This window comes from Crocuta crocuta, unplaced genomic scaffold (assembly GCF_008692635.1).
Source record: "Crocuta crocuta isolate KB4526 unplaced genomic scaffold, BGI_CrCroc_1.0 scaffold112, whole genome shotgun sequence".
Taxonomy (NCBI): domain Eukaryota; kingdom Metazoa; phylum Chordata; class Mammalia; order Carnivora; family Hyaenidae; genus Crocuta; species Crocuta crocuta.
Window position 1 is genome coordinate 6,125,593 of NW_027528818.1, and position 23,761 is coordinate 6,149,353.

The 23,761-nt window shown below is 36.9% G+C and overlaps 1 protein-coding gene across 7 annotated transcripts in view; it reads left to right on the plus strand.

Annotated features, from left to right (window-relative positions):
• The window catches only part of ELF2 (E74 like ETS transcription factor 2), a 67,536-nt gene extending 44,272 nt beyond the window's left edge, over nt 1-23,264 (plus strand). For 3 of the 7 annotated variants that reach the window (XM_077755965.1, XM_077755970.1, XM_077755971.1), the window contains 6 exons: nt 9,934-10,047; nt 12,182-12,355; nt 15,337-15,423; nt 19,502-19,694; nt 20,305-20,652; nt 21,034-23,264. In XM_077755965.1, coding sequence (XP_077612091.1) covers nt 9,934-10,047; nt 12,182-12,355; nt 15,337-15,423; nt 19,502-19,694; nt 20,305-20,652; nt 21,034-21,661 — 1,544 coding nt within the window. In that variant the 3' untranslated portion in view covers nt 21,662-23,264. Of the gene's footprint in view, nt 1-1,041; nt 1,300-9,933; nt 10,048-12,181; nt 12,356-15,336; nt 15,424-19,501; nt 19,695-20,304; nt 20,653-21,033 lie in introns of those variants that run through there. The other 4 variants (XM_077755967.1, XM_077755968.1, XM_077755966.1 and 1 more) reach the window with 4 other exon arrangements.
• The last annotated feature ends 497 nt before the right edge of the window (nt 23,265-23,761 follow it).

Below are 23,761 nucleotides of genomic sequence, written 5' to 3' on the forward strand. Positions count from 1 at the left end.
ATATTACCACTGGAAAACTTTTTCCCTCTCTGGATTATCACTACAGTTCATTCAATTCAGTTCATAAAAAGTGTACCTTAATTTTGTAACTGCCAAATCTTTTTCGGTGTGTATTTAGCCAGTACTCTGAGCCCTTACTCTGTAGAAGGCACTGTTTTATGTAAATTTCATGTAGAAACAACTTCAGGGCAACATTTTGTTTCAAACTTCTTTCATATTATGAAATTTTGAAACCAGGGAAGCATTCTTTGTTTTGTTTTAATGAAGAGTCATCTGAGTCACTTTATTGGTTTGATTTTGTGTTGTCGATAAATTTATAATCACTAAATGGCAATTTATCCCGCAATTCTATTGTATTTTAGCATGTATTTGTAATAACATTAGTTTCGATGAAAAAGATTTTTGAAAGTAACTGATACAAATGAATACGTTTGTTTCCAAATGGACCAAACAGAAATCAAAGGGTATGTGAATTCCATGACTAGCAAATTGGGGAAGGATAATCTCATCTCCCAGAGGTTGGCAAATTCTGTTGTTTACTAATAAATACCTGGTTAGAGTGCTCTTTAACACTTCTGTAGAGGAAAAAAGACGAAGCCAGCCTCTGAAAGTAGTTGGAAACGACTAACTTTCCAAGTAAAGCTTTTGGAATATTTTGTAGGTATGCCTTTTTTGTTGTTGCTATTCCTGTTTTAAAGTGCAGCTTTTTGAAGCGGACGGTTTACATGTTGCATAAGCGTTGAAACGGCCAAAACAAGTTAAATAGCCACCTTTATTCACAGCTGTGGGACTAGGTATTAGATCTCTTCCAGGAAGAAAATTTGATTAATGGCCTTTTTCCAAAGTGGGGACAATTGCAGACTTTTCTTCCGCAGAGCGTGAAATGTGCCTCTTCCTGCCGAGGGGCCTTGTCCTAGCCGCGGCTCCCGGGGCGGTTTCCAGCCTCAGGTGTCTCTTTCGCCGTGGGCCGCGGCCGCTCTCCGGGGCGGGCGTCCGGGACTTCCTGTCTGAGCGCGGGGCGGAAGGATNTGGGGTTTCTCAGCCCCGCGGCGGGAGGCGGGCCGGCCTCGGCTTCCTGTCGGAGGACGCGCAAGGATCCGGGCGTCTGAGTGTGTGCGAGTGCGTGAGTGTGTGTCGGTCGCACGGCGTGTATCTCCGGCCGCGGGTTCCGCCTCCTCCCCTGCCGCCGCTGCTCACGGTGTAAGTCAATGTGAAGCAGCAGCTCCAGCCCCGGGATAAACATGGCGACGTCTCTGCATGAGGGACCCACGAACCAGCTGGATCTGCTCATCCGGGCTGGTAAGGACAGGGGAACTTTTCTCCTGTGCATCGGTGCAGCAGGAGAGGGGGTGCACAGAAGGCGGGGTGACTCCCCTGTGGCGGTCAGTGCAGGGGGTTCAGTGTCCACCTCAGTCACTGGGGCGGCCGGGGGAAAGGGGGGTAGTGAATGAAGTAATGGAGGCGACGAATCAGGAAGTGATCACCTTGGAGAGTAACCTGCCTCGAATCTGGCGCTGTCGCTTCAGGGTGTGTTCGGCGAGCAGTGGCGGCAGCTGCCGGGCGGAGCGCTGGCAGCGGGTGCCGGAGAGCCGAGCTGCAGTTAAGTTGGGGACTCGGGGGCGGACGAGTTGTGCGCTTCACCCCAGTTGCTGAGGAACCAGGAAGTGAGTGAGGCTGTTGTCTCTCGGCTGCGCCTGCCACGCTGTCTGGCCGGAGAGGCCGCTACTGCCCGCGGCCGGGGGGGGGGGGGGGGCCCCGGGGAGCCTCTGCCNAACGCTCGCCACCCCCGCTCCGTTCTCATTTCAGACTTGGTCCACAAATCCGTGACTTCCGCGTGGACGATGCAGCCCCGGGCCACGTCCGGTAGACCGATACCCGCCAAAAAAATGCTCTGCCCCTCCTCTTCATGTCCCCACCTTGTGCAGTCTCAGGAGTAACGGTTCTGGAAAGGGTCACCGCATAATGTGGAATCGCCCTGGCTGATGTTGCTCTCAGGGGCCCGCCTCCCTTTCCTCATTTAATGGGTGGCTGTGAAGAAGTAGGTTTATGCCCCTTCCCTCGTGGGTTGTTTTTTAGGGGTAAGAATGGGAAGGACACGGAATATATTTTGTACCCCTGGCCTGGAGCGTTGAGACATCGGAGAAGAACGTTTATTTTTGTAAACAGAGGGTGAATGTGAAGGAGTGGGGCGGGCGAGTGGGAGTCTTGGCCCTAGGGAAGTCTCCGCACGGAATTGCCCCCTTTTCCCCTCCCCCCCAAACCTCCCACCATAGCGGAAGCGCCTCGGAGAGGACAGAACGGACGGGATTGACAGGCCTTTGGTTCCAATCTGCTCTCTAAGATGTTCCAAATAAGAACGTTGATTTCTGGGGGCGGGACTCTGGGCCCGCGCTGGGCCAATGAAGATTGGGCGGGAGTGAAGCTGACAATGTACGCATGGAATTGGAGGGAAGAGGAGTGTAAACACGGAAGTGGCCGCGGGGGTGGGGGATGTGCAGCGCCACTGCTGCAGCGGAAGGGCACGGACTTAAGTTACATAGAAAAAGCAGCTTTACTTAATAGCAGACAGCGCGGCGAGGCCCCTGAAACGATGTAGCAGTGCTTGAATATTATTCACTTATACTAATAACAAAGCATACATGTTCCTTTTCCTCGGATTCTATTTCATATCGCCAACTATGGGAATTGGAAGATTGGAAATACCAGAGACTAATGTTGCAGAAAGATGTTACCCTTTGGGAGTGTGAAATTAGTAGTTCGGTTGGTGTAACTCTGATTCAGTTCGGTTGGGGAAAATCATGAACATAAATGCGCATCTCTAACGGAAGGGCTTTAAGTTGAAATAAAGCCTTGAATAATATAACTGTGTACTGTATAACACATGCGTGACCAGCCTTTTATCCTAGAAAATGTAATACATCTTGAAACAAGTCCCAAAGAAAAATCACAGTTTACTGCATGATTAAAACATATTTGACAGTTATTTTCTGATAAGAGCAAGGACCTAAGTATTAGTAAATAAGAGGCAGAGTACAGCGAGAACTTGGTTCCTTTTCTCTATGTTGAGTCCGTTAATAATATAATATGAATTAAGGAATGGAGTTTTAGGCCTCATGTTGTTGATACTAACAATATCTGGAATTGTATGGGTCTGTGATATTTCTGTGAGTGTTAAACATTTCGAGAAATGTTTTCAGTGATTGTGAACATACCAGGAGAAACTTAGCTTAGCCCCCACAAAATTTTGAAAAGTATTGTAAAAGTTAGAAGGCTAAATTTTGCCAATAGAAAGTATTTCATTCAGAAGCTTTTGGAATTAGCGAAGCTAAACGTGACCTGTAGATGTTTTGGAGTGGAAACATATAGACAGGTTACAATTTGAAAACACAAGTTTTAACTCCTTTGATGAGAGGTTTTTAAGTTACATTGTTTTCTAGTCCTACTGCATTTCTTTAGTATTTCAAATCTTACAATTGAAGTTTCCTTATGATTATAATATTCTGTAAAGAAAATGTTTTACATAATTGTTTTCAGATTATTTCCTCAGCCATTGTCATGTAATCGTAAACTCTTTTACAAGCCTTGTTTTAGAAGGAAACTTGAGACAAGTTTGCTGATTTACCCAAGGATTACTCAGTGAGTTGAAAGGAGGAAAGGTGGCCCATAAAATGAGGAATCATAGATCTAAATTAATAAAAATTTAGATTGCTGCCAGTTTCCAGTGATGTTGGGATAGTAATATTTGTGAAGTTTGTATTTGTAAAATAGGATACTTTTTATTCCCTTGAGGGAAGTCATCGAGTGTTAGACATAATTCTTCCTCATAAAGACTTTACAGTCTAATTGGGGAGACATGTAAATCTATATAATACATAAATGTTAATGCTATAATAGGCTGATGATTAGTGTATAATGACTGATACTAATGAAAACTTGTAGAGCTTTAAGTGGAATATTGTTAGCAAAACTGTTGTTTCTAAGTCAATATAAAGCACTTAATATTACGACTGTATTGTTATATGTTAAGGTTCTAGAGGATACACTTGCTTTTCCTCCTTTTGAGGTTTAACTGTCAACGTTAGCTATCAACTTCAGCTTTAGTTATTAGCATTTATGCTGTCAGAGGAGTTTTCAGTTAAGAATGAAATAAATAAGCTTATTTATTAAAAATCACCTTTATTTTAACATACAAAATATTTTTGTGGTAAAGACATGACATACTTTATAAAACTTTCATTTAAAATGTGATGTATGAGAAAGAGCCTTGACCCTGAAGTTGGGAGATGAAGATCTGCATCTCGCAGTCACTGACCTAATTGTGTGCTAGTGACTTGACTTCTTTAAGGCTTCACTTTCTGTAAGAGAACAAGACTAGGGGATCTTTAATAACTTTTAAAGCTCTAAAAATATAAGTGGTTCAAATTTTTAATGGGAAGTAAAGGCTTTTTTTTTTGGATTTTTTTTTTTTAACATTACATCATGTGAGTGAATATGTCTTTAGTAAGGTCATTACATAATTGGGGGGTTAATTTCTGCTAGCCAGTCTTTATGCCACATTGGAACTTGAAGCCAGGTCTATATGTTGAATAAGATTATGATATAGTTTAGGCTTATTTTCATGTATATACATATACAGTATGTATGTATACACACACATAAACATGTAGCTAATTATAGGAAAAACAAATGTCTAGTCTATAGGAAAAATGGATATTACTTTCTTAACATTAATTTGAAACCATTGGGTATGTATGGTCTAGATTTTCTGGGTCATTTTCAATTTAAAATATTCTGCCTTCTTGTTTCAAGTATACTTCCCTTGACTTGTTTCTACTTGTTTTAAGAAATTGAGAATTAAGAAATTGGAGAGTTTCAGAATTGAGATAGGGTCACCAGAACTTTTGTTCTACTTTAATGCTGTTAATAAATGGGGGGTGGGGGGGGTAGGGAAGTTTTCTGGAAATTTTCTTAAGTATTTTCACTGACAAAACAAATCTGTCTAGTTTGTCAAAGTTTGTTGTGAAATTTGAACTTGAAAATCATTTCCAATTTACTGTAAATTGAAATATCTGCTGTCAGTCTTGAAAAGATCAATTCAAAAACAGTTTAGGATGTGAAAAAACTGAAGCATGTGTTAAACCTGGAAAAATGGCATTCATTTTTGAAAATTTATTTGAAAATGTGTTTAAGAAATTACGCTTCAGAATTCATTGCATTAGTACTAAAATTCATACAAAAACTGAGTTGAAGAGTAACATCATCAGTGTTTAAGTCCTTGACCAGGATAATTCAACATAAAACCTTTAGAAAGATATGTGGTTGGTTTAGAAGGGTAGGCAGGAGAATGTTCTTGATAATTATTTAAACTCCCTGTGTTATCTATAGCTTAAATGTTCATAGGGATGCAAAGTAGTATTTATGAAAAACTTCCTAATCCTTTATTTCTAAGTGGACAAAATGCTGTTGTACTATTCTATTGGAAAATAGAATAAATATTATCTATATACTCTATTTAGAAGCTAAAGTTAAAGAAACACTAAGAATTTGGATGTTATTATTATGATTGGTAATAAGTTATAGTTGCAGGTTTTAAAACTGAGATCTCTTATCTGAGGATCTGGGGAGTAACGAGACTTAGGGAGTCTGTGAGGGCAAAACTGTTTTCATAATAATACTAAGACATTTGCCTTTTCACTTTCACAAGTCTTAAGAGTTTTCTAGAGGCTATATGACTTGATATGAAAACAAATTGAATGAAGAGGCAAATATGAATCCAACTGCTTCTCTTTTAAAAAGATTTGCTAAAATGTAAAACAAAGCTGCTTACTGATTTTTTTGTTATAGAAAAGTTATTTTCATAAAAATACTACTTATAAGTATTGAGTTTGTTATTTTCAATGAATTTACAAGTATTTTAATGTCTTCTTAATTTCGATTTTAAATAGAATAATATCTAAAAATAGGACTTCTATAGGGGCACCTGGGTGGCTTAGTTAAGTGACTGACTTGGGTTCAGGTCATGATCTTACCGTCTGTGAGTTTGAGCCTGCATCGGGCTCTGTGCTGACAGCACAGAGCCTGGAGCCTGCTTTGGATTCTGTGTCTCCGCCCCTCCCCCCTCAAAAATAAACATAAATTAAAAAAAATAAAAATAAAAAATGTCCCAAACTTTTACCTTTCCCCCCCTTTTTATTGCATTCATTTGTATTCTTCACTCACCTGTTAACACCTTGGGGCATTTAGAAGATAAGCTGTGGTAAGTCAGGTGCGTAGTTAAGTGATAACTTTGTAATACTAGTTTATGGTCTTGCTTGTGGGACATACTACTATCATTTAAGGAAATGTTTTCTATTTTTTTTCCATTCCTCTCAAATTAAGTTGCTATTAATTTTTATTTTTGACTTTAAGAACTTTGTTATGAACTAGATCCATTGCCAGCATTCTCTTCTGCAAAGCTGAGAGGTATGTCTCTTGTCAGACATAATTACCAAGTTTGGTATTTTGTAACAGCTGTTGAGTGAGTCTGGAATACTCTACCATACAAACACCAGTTGATTAGAAAGCTGGAAATGAAATAAGAATACTCTTACCAGTACTAAAGGAGGGCATAAATCAAACAAATTTGATTTTTGGCACAATATTAAAGTTGAAATTGTTTTGAAATTTATTTGATACATTTATTTCTTGAAGAGGGATTAACCACAACACCAACTACTAGTCTTAAGTAGAAAATGATACCTTTCAGATTGCTTTTGTCTTCATTGTTTCCATTTTTAAAATGAGTTGCTTATTTTTTTCCTCCAGTTAATTTCATACACGGGTCTAGAAAGATGCCAGTAAATCAAGTTTTAAGTAAGAGATAAAGAGTTTTCAGCCCTTGCTTGTAGTTTGCTTGTTTGTTCATTTGCTTACTTTGATTGTAGAACACTGTTAAATTCATGTTTATCCTTAAGAATTGTGCATAATGCTAGTTTAAATTTTATTTGAATTACTGAGCTAAACCAAATGAATTGAAAACTTTTCAAAAATTACAGAAACTTGAATAAGAGAAATATTTATTTTTTAGTTTATTTTATTTATTTTGAGAGAGAATGAATCCCATGCAGGCTGCTGTCAGTACAGAGCCCTACACAGGGCTCAAGCCCACGAATCAGGAGCTCATGACCTGAGCTGAAATCAGTAGTTGGAAGCTTAACCGACTGAGCTACCCAGGCATCCCGAGAAATATTTCTTAAATGTTTTTTAATCAAAACTACTTATAGACTTATATCAACAAAAGAAAATTAAAAAGAGATAATGCTTCTTTTACAGCATGGTTAAGTATTCTTGGAAACTGATGGGTATACTATTGCAAATTGATCTAAGTATGAGCTCCTAGTGCTTAGGGTTATTTTAGTTAATAAAAATGACAAAAGGTAAGATTAGTAAGCATGAAAAAGAAATCAGTGTTCTGCTTAATAAGCTGTTAGCTTATAGAGTAACTTTAAGGTATTTTGTACCTTTCTTTAGTTTTGAAGTATTTTATTTCCATTTATGTTTTTGATACTCCCATGTATGTTTCTAAACTATTAGTATAAGCTTCATGAGGCCAGAGATCTGTTCACACTTGTATTTCACATTTGTGGCACAGGGTCTGTCTGGCATATGATAAATGCTTAACAACCATTTGTTGACAGTACAAGATCTAGAGTATTAGATCTAGAGTATTAGATCTTGTGATTGATAATTCATAGAAAACATATGCATTTTTTATATTCTCATCCTAAATTTAAAATATGGATTGGTAAATTTTATTCTTAAGTTTGTTATGTAATGTTTTACTCTGTAAATGTAAAATATTTCTGGGAAATAATATATTGAATTTGGGGGAGACGGGAGTTTGAGGTCAGAAATAGCAACAAAGCTGACATGAAATCATGGTTTTAAAAATGTGCCTCAAACTACATAAAAACTTAGGGCAATATTATATGTAACTGTTAGGCACATTTCACTTTGTTTATAACTGAAAACATTAAAAATTGGGTAAAATTCTGTTGCTGTATTATCAAGTACTTGAAGCTCTGATTTTAATATGGTAAGGTTTTTAGGGTGTGTCTTAATACAATTACATAAGGAATTAGTTTACCCGGATAGTTTATTAATAGCACCTTAGACAACTCCTAAATTGCAACACAAGCAGACTCTAAAGAGAGAATGAAGTTCCTAGAATAAATTTTAAAAGCCTGAGAATTTGCTTCCCAAGTTCCTTTAATATATGTGGGTGTTGGGGAAGGCACTTTGAAAAAACTACTTGAGAATGGTAATATATTTTATACTTACTAAGTTCCTTAAAGTTGAGCTAGGACTGATTGAATCCTTTGCTTCAGTGAAGCTGCAGATAAGAGTAAGCAGGGTCACCTAAAGATAGATTTACTTAGAGGTTTGGCTGCCTCTCTGGAACTGTTTAGCTTTGAGCAGATTTCCATAAATGGAAAGAGCAACTGGAGAGACCCAGTACCTTGGTTGAGAGTGTGGATGACGTGCAACAGGTGGTAAAACAGTCGCTGGATTTTTTTTTTTTTTTTAAATAAATGCTCTCCAAATGACTACTGTTTAAGGCTAAGGCTTTAGCATTTGATGAATTTGAGATTAAGTGAATTTTTTTTTTCAATTCAAAGTTTCCTGGGAAGTTTTTCATCTCTTTAATGTGTAAAATGTGTGGATCTGTCATATGGTTTACGGAGTTTATACAAATATTTTGTTTTAAGTTTTTTTTAGAGGACATATTGAGAAAAATCTATCAAATTAAAAGCTGTTACGTATTCATGTCTTAGAACCTCTTACCAAGTGGAATATTCATTTTAAGTCAGGGTGTAACATTAATATGACATTAATATAACTTTGTGCATGAATGGCCAGTATCCCTGTGAGGTCTGTGGGTTGTTTCTAACTTTAACATATAAAGGGAATATTTGCATGCCTAGTGTATTAAAAGTCTATATTGGGAATTACAGCAGATATAAAGATGAATTAAGATAGCTCTCCTGACCTCAAGGAACCTATGATCTTATAGGAGTGATAAGAAATTATCATCATTTATTAAATCCTTATCTATATGCCAGGCATTGTACATGTTTTTTATGGGTGTCACACCTCACTTAATTCTCACAGCTATACGAGGTAAGTAATACACCTGTTTTGTGAAAGAGGAAACTTGAGTTGGTCTAGGGTAACATGTAAGTGGCAGGACCCAAGCTGTTGGACTTGAAAGCCGAAATGATTGCTGTTATACTTTATTGTTTCACAAGTAATTCAGTCAGCAAAGCATACAGTGCTAAAAGAGTTACAGAAGGTGGCAGAATTAGAAAAGTCTTCATGGGAAAACAAACACAGAAACTTTAAAAACAAATTTATTAGGTAAAACCTAGAAAAGTTCAGCAAAGTCCTGAAGAAGAGACAAGGTTATTGGTTATTGCTAGAGCGCTCATCTAGAAGGGTCTGTAAGAATCAAATTAATTCATTAAACTAACATAGAAATGTGTGTTTCCCACTGATTTTGCACAGTGTCCCCTGATTTCAGTAGCAGCATGTCAGGATATAGAATTGACCTCCTAGATTGTTAACCTGCAACTGTCTTCCCCCCAAGTTAGTTTTGTTCTAAAGCTGATACAGGATTCAGAATTCAAGGGTCTCTCCTTGTTTTTCTTTGGATAAGATGCAGAAATTTCTCAGTAATTTCTAATCATTCTCAATAGTTGCTTTATAATCAGCATTCATGTTGCAAAGTATAGATACCAGATTGTTTTTTAAAATTATTTCTGTAAAAAATTTATATGGACTAATGTGTATCAATGACTCATTCACACGAGAGTGAATTTTTTTCTCATAGAGAAATGTGTTATTTTGTAATGTGTTGAGTATATTTGTAATTGAGTAGAGCTTATTTCCTCCCAGTGGAAGCATCAGTTCATAGCAGTAATGCACACTGTACAGATAAGACCATTGAAGCTGCTGAAGCCCTGCTTCATATGGAATCTCCTACCTGCCTAAGGGATTCAAGAAGTCCTGGTACGTGAATTGTTCTGTTTTATGTTAAACATGTCATATCACTCCACATATCCAAAAAAAGTTTGTTTTTCTTTAATTAAAAAGGTTTTTATTTTGAGAGAGTGAATGAGCAAGCAGGGAGCTGGGGAGGGGCAGAGAGGGAGGGAGAGAATCCCAAGCAGGCTCCATGCTGTCTGTGTGGAGCCCGATACAGGCTTGAACCCACGAACTGAAGTGTGAGATCACGGTCTGAGCCAAAACCAAGAGTTGGTGGCTTAACTGACTAGGCCACCCAGGTGCCCCGAAAGTTTCTTCTTAAAAAATGGGGATTGTGGTTCTCAAGGTTTATTATGCATGAATACCTGTGACAGCAATAATTGATCTTTATTTGTCAATGTTCCCAAGACTTAAATACTTGGAGTACTTGATTTTTATAATAAATGATACAGAAAATGCCCACTATAGACAGATAAATGTTTCATTAAGTTTTTACTTATACTATCATGTCTTACTTTCTTAGCTCTGGGTAAATTCTAAACCTTTGTAGTCCTTAAGGGAATGGCACATGGGGTGGTGGAGTTGCCTCCCATGACTGCTTTCTGTCTGTCTTCAGTGATAAATAGGTAGTAGCTCCAGGGAACTGTCCCAGGTGGAAAGAGGAGATACGGCTTCCACCGTTTCCCCATGCCCCCGCAGGCTGCGAGTTTCTTTTTCTTTTGGTCCCTTTTTTTCTTTAAGACCGCCTTTGAGAGTCATTTTGTCTTCTAATTTAAAAAAAATTTTTTCTAATGTTTATTTTTGAGAGAGAGACTGAACAGGAGAGGGGCAGTGAGAGAGGGAGACACAGAATCTGAAGCAGGCTACAGGAGAGAGAGAGAGAGACAGCATGAACAGGAGAGGGGCAGTGAGAGAGGGAGACATAGAATCTGAAGCAGGCTCTAGGCTCTGTGCTGTCAGTTCATGGGGCTCGAACTCATGAATGACCTGAGCTGAAGTTGGAAGCTTAACCAATTGAGCACCCAGGCGCCCCATTGTCTTATAACTTTAATGTCCAAGTGTTAATTTGACTTAGTACAATAATATTGGCCTTTCTTATTATAGGGATTTATAATAAATCCTAAGAGCAACTGTACTTTTTAATAATTGGAATCCTATGTATAATTTAGGGATGTGAGAAAAAAACTTAGGGCATATCAGTCAGTATATTAATCCACAATAGTATGTATTAACTCTCCTAATTGAAATAGAAATGTCATATTCTGATTATTCAGGCATGTGGTACAGAAGCCAGAGCAACATTATTGTATATAATAGAACACCAAATGGCAGACTGAATGTACTGATTTAGTGACTTAAAACATCAGAACTTTACATTAAATAAAATTTTTAATATTGAAAGATGGTATTAATTGGGCTGTAATGAGGTTTTTCCTTTTCTTCATGTTTTAAAATGATCTGTAAGTGCTTTCTTATTACTGAAGACACGTTTATTAAATGGTTTTTTAAAATATTTTTTAACGTTTTAGTTTTGAGAGAAGAGAGCGCAAGCAGGGGAGGGGCAGAGAGAGGGAGACAGAGAATCTGAAGCAGGCTCTTCACTGTAAGCACAGAGCATGATGTGGGGCTTGATCTCACAGTGAGATCATGACCTGAGCCAAAATCAAGAGTTGGCCGCTTAACTGACTGAGCCACCCAGGCGCTCCTTTATTCAATGTTTTTAATTTTATATCATGTGCATGTATTACCTAGTTAGAGCATAATGATGGAAGGAAAGTAATTATTAAAGAACTCACTCTTATATTATACTATTATTTTATTTTCAAATGTTTTCCGAATTGTCAAAATAGTTCAAAGTGTTCTAGAGTAAGCTTGAAAGCATGTAAAAATATGCTTTCATATTTTCCCCCCTCATGAGAGGGGGTGACCTCTCATGATCCCAACCTTACCTTGAGGATTAGCATTTCCTTCGGCCTGATTTTCTTTGCATTTATTTTCTTGCATACTTTAGATCATATTGCATATTCAGCACATTAACTTCAGGCATTTATCCTGCTTTGATGCATTGTTAACCTCACCTCTATCAAATATTGAATTGTCCGCATTACGAAGTGTTAATGGGGGTGGGAAATTTTAATTTTTCAACTTTTTTTTATAGTGGAAGTGTTTGTCCCTCCTTGTGTATCAACTCCAGAATTTATCCATGCTGCTATGAGGCCAGATGTCATTACAGAAACTGTAGTGGAGGTGTCAACTGAGGAATCTGAACCAATGGATACCTCTCCTATTCCTACATCACCAGATAGCCATGAACCAATGAAAAAGAAAAAAGGTAGAGTATAAATCTCTGGAAAGTGGGTGAAGTTTTTTCTGGCATTTTTCTCCCATCAAGGAACATAGGAAATATATGCTGTAGATTTAAGATTGACGTTATCTCTAACTAGGTACTCTCAAAAAACCAACAAGTTGAGATTAAAATAGTGTTTTAACATATTCATACTGTTTAAAAGGAGTTAGTATTTGGGCTCTAAAGTAAACTGCCTGCAAATAACAAGTGTTGGACAAATAGAAGGAAAATCAGAGATTCACTGCCTATTTGCTTTCTGTTTTTAAAAAACATTTATTTCTTTTCTCTATTTTTAATAATTTTATATTCCCCTCTTTTGTGGGCATTAAAATAAAAAGCCCAATGCTATCTACCTTCTGTCTTAAAACACCAAGACTGACCGTAAGTAATTTTAAGTGGAATAAACTCATCAGTGGGTAAAGAGCATTTCCAATTCGTATTTGACTCCTGCTGAAACTTCTGTTGACCCGATATCAGTGGGTGAGGCACAAAGCCCAGCACACCTCCAGCATCCCTAAGAGATGTACAGCAACTGGGTCCTTTTCCTCTTGAGCCCAAAGGTAAAACATGAAAGAAATGAAAATTCTGGGTAAATGGGTACTCATCTAATTCTATTTTCTTCTGTATCTCTCATGTTTTAGTGTAGAAAAAAACAATCGAAGGCAAAAGTAAAAAGAACTTGTGTTAGAAATAATGGTAGTTTTTTTAAATGTATTAGAGGTATTTCAAATTGCTGTGATGTTTACAGGTCTGTGCTCATTACTCTGAGGGACACAGTGAAGAATGAGATTGAGTACCTTTCCTCATGTAATAAATGTAGATTACATATATCTAGTGAGAGATATGAATGAGAGAATTCAGAAAGAATTACTTCCTGTTGTGAATATTTAAAAACAAAAGATATACATATAAATATCCCTGTTTACCCACTTCCTCATTGTAGCCTTGGCTGGCTGTATTCAAATGGGAGCTATTACAAAATACTTAAAAGTTTTAGATTTAAAAGAAGATGGAAGAGACCGTGAAAAGGTGTGATCATTTAAGGAACCAAAATGTGGTATGATATAAATCAGGAAATAATTTGCCAATTTAATACAAATTTTATATATTTGAAAATAGATGGTCTTAATGAATGACCATTTAAAAATTATTTATAATGTATATGTAAATATATATTATATTTATATATAAATATATAATTATATTTTGAGATTAAGTTCATTTGGGACATACTGAGTTAATTAGGTTTTTTTTTTTAAAGTTTTATTTGAGAGAGAGACAAAGTTCAAAGTTTATTTGAGAGTGTGAGTGGGGGCCAGGGGCAGAGAGAGAGAGAGAGAGAGGGAGAGAGAGAATCCCAAGCAGGCTCTGCTCTGTCAGTGCAGAGCTGGACACATGGGGCTCAGTCTCAAACCATAAGATCATTCATGACCTGTGCTGAAATCAAGTCGGAAGCCTAACCAACCAACTGAACCAGCCAGATGCCTCAAGTAGGTTATTTTTTTAATAACAGATCCTTCTAATATAGTAATGTGTGTTGTGAATCTCCAAGAGAAGATAATGTACAGTGTTCTAAAAATTAATTTGACTGGTGAACCTTGTTTCCTCCTGATGAATAAACTGTCTCTTAAGGAGTATGATTTCATAAATACTGCTTTATATGAAAACAAATTAAGCCTTTTTGGGCTTTATAAAATTATTATTTATTTTTAAGTACGCTCCATACCCAGCATGGAGCCCAACATGGAGCTTGAACTCATGACCCTGAGATCCAGACCTGAGCTTGAGATCAGTAGTCGATGCCTAACTGACTAAGCCACCCAGGCCACATCCCTGGGCTAACATTTTGATTAAGGAAGCTGGTTTGGTTTTTTCTTTTCTTTTTTTTTTTTTTTTTTTTTTGCTTGAGACTTATTACTGATTGGTTTGTATGTATAAATACTATTTAAATTGAGAAATTAATCTCCGTTCTAACAAGGAGACCAGTGAACTTTCGATTTTAATTTTTGTCAGAGCATACTTCTTATTAGTTTTACCATAATGAATTCTAGAATATAAAAGATGTATTTTGAAATAAAACACTTTTAGGTCTCAATTTAGCTGTAAATAATCCTTCCTAATGAAGAACAGAGTGACATCAGAAATCCCAGATGTATGACAATCACCAAATTAGTAATAATATAATCTGCAAATATAATATGCTTGGCTATGTCTAGCCTTTGTGGAGGCTTCCCCCTCATTTGCCAGCTTGCTTCTGTCAATGCTAAGGATTGGAAACCGTGTTTCCAACCTTACATGTTCTTTAGTATAAAGTGCAGCTCTTCTTTTTCTTTCTGTTCACTGTGGATGTTGTTGTGTCTGAGAGAGCCTTATGGCAGAAGTGAAGAGAAGCAAAAGAAAGGGCATGCTCATTAGACATACTAAATAATTATTTGGAAGGTTTTTTTTAATCCTTATAATGTACCTACACATTGAGGTGAGGAAATTTGACTACTTATGCTTAAATTCTGGTAAATTGATTGGCTCAGAGTATTTAAAATAGTACTTTTTACTTTTCCTCATTTGAGCTAAAAGGGCTTCGCTGATTATCACATCTTTTGCAGTAGGTAGGTAAAGGTTTTTCTGACAGTCTTGTAGAACAGAAAAGAAAAAAGTTTATACTAGAATTTGTTTCCATTGCTACATTATTGGAAGAGGTTTGCAAATTGAGACTCTGACCGTATAAATAATAGGTTGGTAGTACCCGATTTGCCATATGCCCTGAAATTACTGCCAACTAACTGCTGTAATCTGAAATTGCAGAAGTGTTTTTAATGCTCATTTTAAATGTTATTTTATATACATTGAGTATAGTAATCCACAAATTAGTGTCAATTTCATGAATAATGTGTTCTCAAAGAGTCTGCTAATTATGTTTTTTCTGTTTTTCTTATTTTCAATGTATGGTTTCAATCTTATTTTTTCAGTTGGCCGTAAACCAAAGACCCAGCAATCACCAATTTCCAATGGGTCTCCTGAGTTAGGTATAAAGAAGAAACCCAGAGAAGGCAAAGGTAATTTGGGGAGAGCTGTTTTGGACCTCAGATGATTTTTTTGTTTTCAGTCAGTTGACATTTTTGCATTTGTAAGAAAATTATTTTTAGCACATGTATAAGTGGAAGTACAGTCTTTGGTAGAAGTTCTTAATCAGGGATGTATGAACATTACCTGGGTGCTTTTTAAATTTTTGCCCAGTCCCTACCCCACTGAGATTCTGTAGCCATAGATATGCCATGGGGGTGGGGGGGAGTAAAAGGCAGTAGGCATTTATGTTTGGAAAGGGTTGTCTTAAGTGCAGTCTTACTCTATGATTCATTGATTCATTTATTTTGAGAAAGAGCAAGAGTGAGCAGGGGGAGGGGCAGAGAGGGAGGGAGAGAGAATCCCAAATAGACTCTGCATCCTCAGCATGGAGCCCAACATGGGGCTCACACTCCCAAACCATGACGACATGACCTGAGCTGAAATCAAGAGTCGGACGCTTAACTGACTGAGCCATCCAGGCGCCCCTTAAGTGCAGTCTAATGCACACCCTTCTTAAGGGCCATTGTTCTTGGTGGGGAGGTATGTATAACAGCACTCGTCCTCACATAGAACCGCTCAGCATCGGAGAAGTTTATAATGAAGACTTACTTGTGATACATAATTTATTAACTGATAGAAGTAATGCAAGAATTCCCAAAGCAAACTGGATTTAATTTCCTAGTCAACCAATTTCAGTCCTGTCAGAAGTCAGAACACTTACATATTTTTGCTTTAGAATTGGTATATTTTCATTAAAAACAAAATTTAACAAGCCTTCTGCATTCTGTGTTCTCTCAATATGTTGACTTCAATTGAGTAATATCCGTAAGTTGATTTCAGGTAATATTTTAATCATGGTTTTAGGTGTGTTCTGATTATCTGATAACCAGAATTTCTTACTTTCATGAATGTTTTCAGACCAATATTTAACAGCTGGTTATATTTTGGTTTAATACATTCAAGCGTATTCCATCTTCAACAGGTGGTCTTACATCTAATTTTAAATAAAGCAAAAATTAAGTCTCTAGTAAAAAAAAAAAGTTTTCTATTAAGTCTACCAGGAAATAAAGACAAAAAATCCATTACAAATCAAGTTATATTGAATTGTTATTTTTTTGGGAACTGATAATTATTCAATTTAGGACAGATTTAGGATATTTATATCCTTACCTGTCTTTGGTCACTTCACATTTCTGACATCTTAGGTTTTATCTTTTAATTTATGTGGTGTATATTTATTGTTGTTTGAAAAATAATTCCCATCATCAGCAGTCTCCTGTACTCAAAGACCTTATGCTTAACACTGGAGAAAAACTTTGTGATGACCTGTTTGCCAGTCAAAATCATTTTTTGTTGGAATTTTGGTCTTGTATTATTAAACTTGAGGCAGCGTGGTAAATGTGAAGATGAGAGATTAAAAATCACTCGGGGGCACCTGGTTGGCTCAATTGGTAGAGCATGTGACTCATGATCAAGGGATTTTAAGTTTGAGCCTCACACTGGGGTATAGGGATTACTTAAAAATAAAATCTGAAGGGGCACCTGGGTGGTTCACTTGGTTAAATGTCCAGCTTCAGCTCAGGTCATGATCTCACGGTTCATGGGTTTGAGCCCTGCATCAGGCTCTGCGCTGACAGCTCGGAGCCTGGAGCCTGGAGCCTGCTTCAGACTCTGTTCCTCTCTCTCTGTCTCTCAGTAATAAACATTAAAAAAACAATTTAGTTCAGTCAGTGTTTCTTCTGTAAAATGTCAGTCTAAATGCTGACAGTCTGTCAGAGGCTTAATGGACCACCTTGTCTGATAAAGGCTTCCCTTTGTGAATTGTTTGCCTTAAAATGAGATGTAGATTTTTCAGTTTTAACTTGTGGATGGGAACTGGGGTGGAGTGGTACCTAAAGATAACCTGAGGAATGTTTATGAGTCTAATTCAACAAACATGGATATACTGAAATCCCTACTATGTAAAAGGCATTGTCTGTTACTCAAAAAATCTTTTCCCAAGTTCTCTGCACTTTTACTATTATCCACTTAATAGGGCCTGATCATCTCCTGATCACAAATAAAACAAAAACATCCCAAGTGTGTATCGTGATGTGGTTGAAGGTGACCTATAGTTTACACATGTTGATGCTGGTGCAGTGGGGTTTCAGAGCCACAGATATAACCTTGTAAAGTTGAAGGTTAATATTTTCAAGTCAAGAGATGCGCACTGGTCTCAACTATGGCTTAATAAATTGTATCTTCAGAGAACTCCAGAATGAAAATGAAATGCCTGAGGAAGAGCATCAGCATTTAGATTGAGTAGCCATGGCTTAATTTGGAAGCCTCCCACTCTTAGAGGTTCTTCTGACAAAAGCTGAAATTTGGATCTAGATTTGATGAGAGTAAGGGGGATAGTGAGTAGGAGCCTAGAGATGACCCAGTGACTCTGTGGTGGTGTGTGCATACTAATCTTCTCAGCGTTCTGCTGTCTGCTTTGAGAACCTCTGGCCCTAGAGGCTTATGAAGGGAGTAAAAGAAAAATAGCAGCCTGAAAAGCCTGATCTTCTTATAAACACTGCCTACTACTGTCTGCCCTCAGAGCTCTCCAAAGGGGGGAAAAAGTGATTCTTTCTTTTCTGGGGGATTAAGTTCCTTTTTATCTTACCTACCCAGTTTCTCCCCTTTTCATCTATGTGAATCTTAGTCATCTTCCAAGTCTTCATGTTTCACCAATCCACTTTATTTTCACTCTTGAAATCCCAGGTACTTTCTGTCATTCATTTGGAATATAATTATGCATCGCCTTGTGATAGATCTTATGTTATTTCAAAACGCTACTTCTCTTTTGTATTCTTTTACTTTTTCCCCCTTCCCAACTAAATTGTAAATTCCTTGGAGGACCAAGTTTTAAATGCTCTTGTATCCTACTACATAGTGTGTGATGAACCAGTATTTTATTCTGCAGAAATAGCTCATTTTCAGATTTTGCTAGTATGTGATCAGATGTTGTATATAGTTAACATTTGATGAATACTTGACAAAGGAAATGCTAGAAATACTCTTTAGTATTTCTGTTTAAGGAGTTCATTTTTTAAGACTGAAGCACAAACATATTTGCTAACTGAATTGTTCATGTATGATGAAATCCTAATATACTGCTTATCTTCACTGAATTGGGTGTGATCAGTAGAAAGAGATTAGCAATTAAGAAAAACCTGTTTTTAGAGGCAATAGCCCTCATTCATTGATAATCAAATCCAAATTGGTAGTCTAGAGGATAGTGATAAAAGAATGTTTAAAAGGTCATGTGTAATTTGTACTTTATAAGACATGTACTTCAGAAATCATGCATAAAGGTGAACCAAAGAAAAATATGTTTCGGGGAGCTTGGCTGGGTTAGTCATTGGAGCATGTGACTCCTGATCTTGGAGTTGTGGGTTCAAGCCTTGTGTTGAGTGTGGAGAGTACATAAAAGAATAACATCTTAAAAAAAAAAAAAGGAAAAGAAAATTTCTTATAAGAAGATCCTTGGACTGATGTCTAAAAGTTTTGCAGATTTCATTGTGTACTGCTTGCCTTTTCAATAAATAAGTGCCTTTTCATGAATTTTGATCATGGAACTTGGGCTTACCATTAAAATAAGCATACTGGTGCAAACTTATTTTATTCGTGGTTTAAGTCTGTGTAAATTAATAAATTAGATTCTGTTTGATTCGGGTTCGCTTTGTGCTGTGCATTATGCATTTGCCTTTATTGAACTCAAAATGTACGATAGGGTGATGTAGAGAAGTACAAAATCCAGGACATCTGTTATAAGAGTATCATAACTATCAATGGTGTATTATTTTTGAAAACCAGCAAACAAATATATTTAGGATTTTTATGTTATAATGAAAGATAGTTAATTTACCAGGCAACACAATTTGACACTGTATAAATGATTGCTCATATAGTCAAGTACTTAATGACTGATTCTTGGTACATTTATTTTACCAGTAGTAAGTGAATTTTTATTCAGCATAATTAAATATTTGCATTTGATTATATTAAAGAATTTTTCACCGATGTCTTAACACTTTTTCAAAGGAAACACAACCTATTTGTGGGAGTTTCTCTTAGATCTGCTTCAAGATAAAAATACTTGTCCTCGGTACATTAAGTGGACTCAGAGAGAAAAAGGCATATTCAAGCTTGTGGACTCCAAGGCTGTCTCTAAGCTTTGGGGAAAGCATAAGAACAAGCCGGATATGAACTATGAAACTATGGGACGAGCTCTGAGGTAAGAACACAAGAAGAGTGAATTTTCACTCTGGTATTAGGTTGTTTAAGGAGAAGTGCTAAAAACCCCTTATTGTAACTTTGAATTTGGGGGATATTCTAGAGGAGTTTCTTGATTTAGAGGTAGATAGGGAGAAAGATTTTGGTCTAGAATGTCTAAAATTTCAGCATCATTGGAAACTCATTTTTGCAGAAAAATGTGCTTTTAGGACTATTTTTTAGTAAAAAAGTTTAAGACTTAAGAAAATTAAACCCAAACAAAATAGTTTCCAAATGGTTAATTTGCTTTTTAGTTCCTGTGAATTTGTATAATGGATTTATCTTAATATGAAAATTTCCCTCAAGTTTTGTCAATTTGAGAAACCCACAAAACTTTGCTGTGTACATGGCTGCTTGTAATTAGGGGTGTTTGTAAATAGACACATAGTTTATGTGACAGTATTCACATACTCCACAGATTGAGCCTTTTAAACAATCCAGCCAGTAAGAACTCCTTTCTGGTCTCTGACAGGAACAAGTGAATGTTTCTGTTAATATCCATTCTACATGGTGTTTCTTGGGGGGTAAAAAATGTAATACACTTGATTCATGTAGTACTGTTTCCCTTACAGATATTATTACCAAAGGGGTATTCTTGCAAAGGTTGAAGGACAGAGGCTTGTGTATCAGTTCAAGGATATGCCCAAAAACATAGTGGTCATAGATGATGACAAAAGTGAAACTTGTAACGAAGATTTAGCAGCAGCTACTGATGAAAAATCATTAGAACGAGTGTCACTGTCTGCAGAAAGTCTCCTGAAAGCAGCAACCTCTGTTCGTGGTGGGAAAAACTCCTCTCTAAACTGCTCCAGAGCAGAGAAGGGTGTAGCTAGAGTTGTGAATATCACTTCCCCTGGTCATGATGCTCCGTCCAGGTCTCCTACTACTACCGCATCTGTGTCAGCAACGGCAGCTCCAAGGTCAGTGAAGGAAACCATTCGTTGAATTTATTTTAGAAAGTTCCTTAGCAAAATGTGTCCCTTTTTGAATGTTAGCAGCCTAAGAACCTACTGTCCTCAAGACTTGGAAAATTGCTTGATCTTTTAAATGGGTTTTATTGTTGTTGTTAAAGTAGATGTCTCACTAGCCTGAATGGGTTTTTATGGTTTTATAGATGGAACTTAGTGTAGGCTTTTGTTTTAAAAATATATTTATTTCATGCTATTTCATACTATAAATTGTCAGTACACCTGTAGAGCTTGAGAGCAGTAGTTTTGTACATTTTGGATTTGCATTCATCTTTTTGTTCAAGAAACCTAATGTCTAACTTAACATGAAATCACCTTTTTTTTTAAATCTAGGACAGTTCGTGTCGCCATGCAAGTACCTGTTGTAATGACATCGTTGGGTCAGAAAATTTCAACTGTGGCAGTTCAGTCAGTTAATGCAGGTGCACCGTTAATAACCAGCACGAGTCCAACAACAGCAACCTCTCCAAAGGTAGTTATTCAGACAATCCCTACTGTGATGCCAGCCTCTTCTGAAAATGGAGACAAAATCACCATGCAGCCTGCCAAAATTATTACCATCCCAGCTACACAACTTGCACAGTGTCAACTGCAGACAAAGTCAAATCTGACTGGATCAGGAAGCATTAACATTGTTGGAACCCCGCTGGCTGTGCGAGCACTTACTCCTGTTTCCATAGCCCATGGTACACCTGTAATGAGACTATCAGTGCCTACTCAGCAGGCATCTGGCCAGACTCCTCCCCGAGTTATCAGTGCAGTCATAAAAGGGCCAGAGGTAAAATCAGAAGCAGTGGCAAAAAAGCAGGAACACGACGTGAAAACTTTACAGCTGGTACAAGAAGAAAAACCAGCAGATGGAAATAAGACAGTGACCCACGTGGTGGTTGTCAGTGCACCTTCAGCTATTGCCCTTCCTGTAACTATGAAAACCGAAGGACTAGTGACATGTGAGAAATAAATTAGCAGCTCTACCCCGGACTTTAGACTGTTAGTGATAATACTAACGTAAATATTTGCAAAGGAGGTCATCAAGAAGAGTCAAAAGAAGACTTTAAAACATTTTTAATGCATATAAGAAAACAATCAAACTTACTGGAAGTAAATTACCTATCCCATGTTTCAGTGGGAAATGAACTACATATGGAGATGCTGACAGAAAACTGCCTCTTACAGTAGGAAACCACCGAACTCATCCATAAGGAAAAGGATTGAAAAGGGACCAAGCAACTCACTACAATATCAAGTTACACTAAGACTTGGAACACTAACATTCTGTAAGAGGTTATATAGTTTTCAGTGGGGAGGGGTTGGGATGGGTGATCTCATTGTTACATACAGCAATTTTTGATGCATTTTATATGCATACCAGCAATTATTACTGTGTTCACACAGAACTCACTTAACTGGTGCTACGTGAAGACTGCTAATATAGGTATTTTAGAATGTGAATTGAAAATGGATCCAAAAGCTTTTCAGAAAGATAGCAAAAAAGATCTAGTGCGATTTTTTTTTATATCATATAGCTTAAGCTGATTTAAAACAAAGGCCTTAGACTAATTTTCAGTTTTCTTTATTGAAATAAGCTAATGGCTTGTTTGTGTAAAGCTTTTTTATTAAAAGAAAAATTTTAAAAATCTTGTACCTAGCACAGTATTGTTATAGAATTTACATGTAACATTTTATATGGTAGTTTAAGTCTGTCAGTTTCTTAATTGTGGACAAATTAACAGTTGCTCTGGCCTTTTGCTGTAACCTGCCTGTGTCACTCACTTAGCCCTGGCATCTGTGCAGACATATCAGTTTCAGTTCTACTGTCAGTTGGAAGTTCAGGCTCAGCATGAATTTTTGTCAGGTAGCTCTAATACCTGGTGGTTTTGTTTTTGTTTTTTCCTTCCTTCCTTCCTTTTTTTTTTTTCTTTTAGTTGAAGTTTAAGAGGGAAAGTACCAGTGTTCAGATTTGAACTATAATAGTTTGTATATTCAACATTTGAAGTATATTCTATTTTGTTGTACTCTTGTTTCAAAGTGTATTCAAGTAGGTTTTCTGAAATATAGAAATGAAATTTATGTTGTGGTTTGGTCTCTGGTGATATTTATAATATTCAAAAGCTAGTATAGAGACACTGTTTTAGTTAAGTAGTAGAAGTCTTATTTCTCATTCCCAACTACTGAATGAAGAAATACTCTATTTTGTTTCATTACATTAATATTTGGCAAATATCTGCATGTTGCCACTTAATTTCTAATTACTATCATGATTACTATAATGCTCTACTTAACCATGATGAGTTTATTTTTTTGAAGTTGGCCACATGAAAATAATTTATATTTCAAATTAGACCAGTTATTTCTCAAACAGCCCTTCTGAGGGTGAGCTTGATCAAGTAATACTCTCGCCCTTTCGCAAATTAGGGAATGGAGGTACCGGAGGGATTACACAAGTTTCCTAATTTCACACCAGTCTAGGTCCTATGACTCCACACCTTCATGTTCTTTCTACTACAAAGAAAAGTTGTCTATTTTTACATCTTTTAGAAATTTAAATAAACGGATACTTAATACTTTGTGGCCTTTGTGCATTTGATCAGATACTACTTAGGTCAACAAAGATTTTTTATAACAGAACCCTTTATAATCATTTATATTTTCCATAAACATAGCCGATGGCACTTTTTAATAAAAGCTCAAAGAAAAGCTCACTTGATTCTTTCCCCATTTGAGAGTGAAGCTCAAATTCTGCCTACTTTTAAAACATTTTCTAAGTGTTTCCGTTTCCTTTGGCATTTTCTTTTTTTGCACTATAGCTTCATCTGTTGAGTCCTATCTTCTGTATTTTTTGAGGGCAAAGAGTCAGTATATAGCTTATACCATACCTTGAGCACTCCCAAAGTCCTATGCATATTGGACAATCAGACATGTATTGGTTTTGGTAACACATTTGCGAAGAATCTAAGTCATGTACTGTGAATGACAGCTGAAGACTTAAATTTTGAATGAATAATAAACCCCTCTCCCCACTATACTATTAATTAGCCTAACTGGGTCAAACCAGAACTAC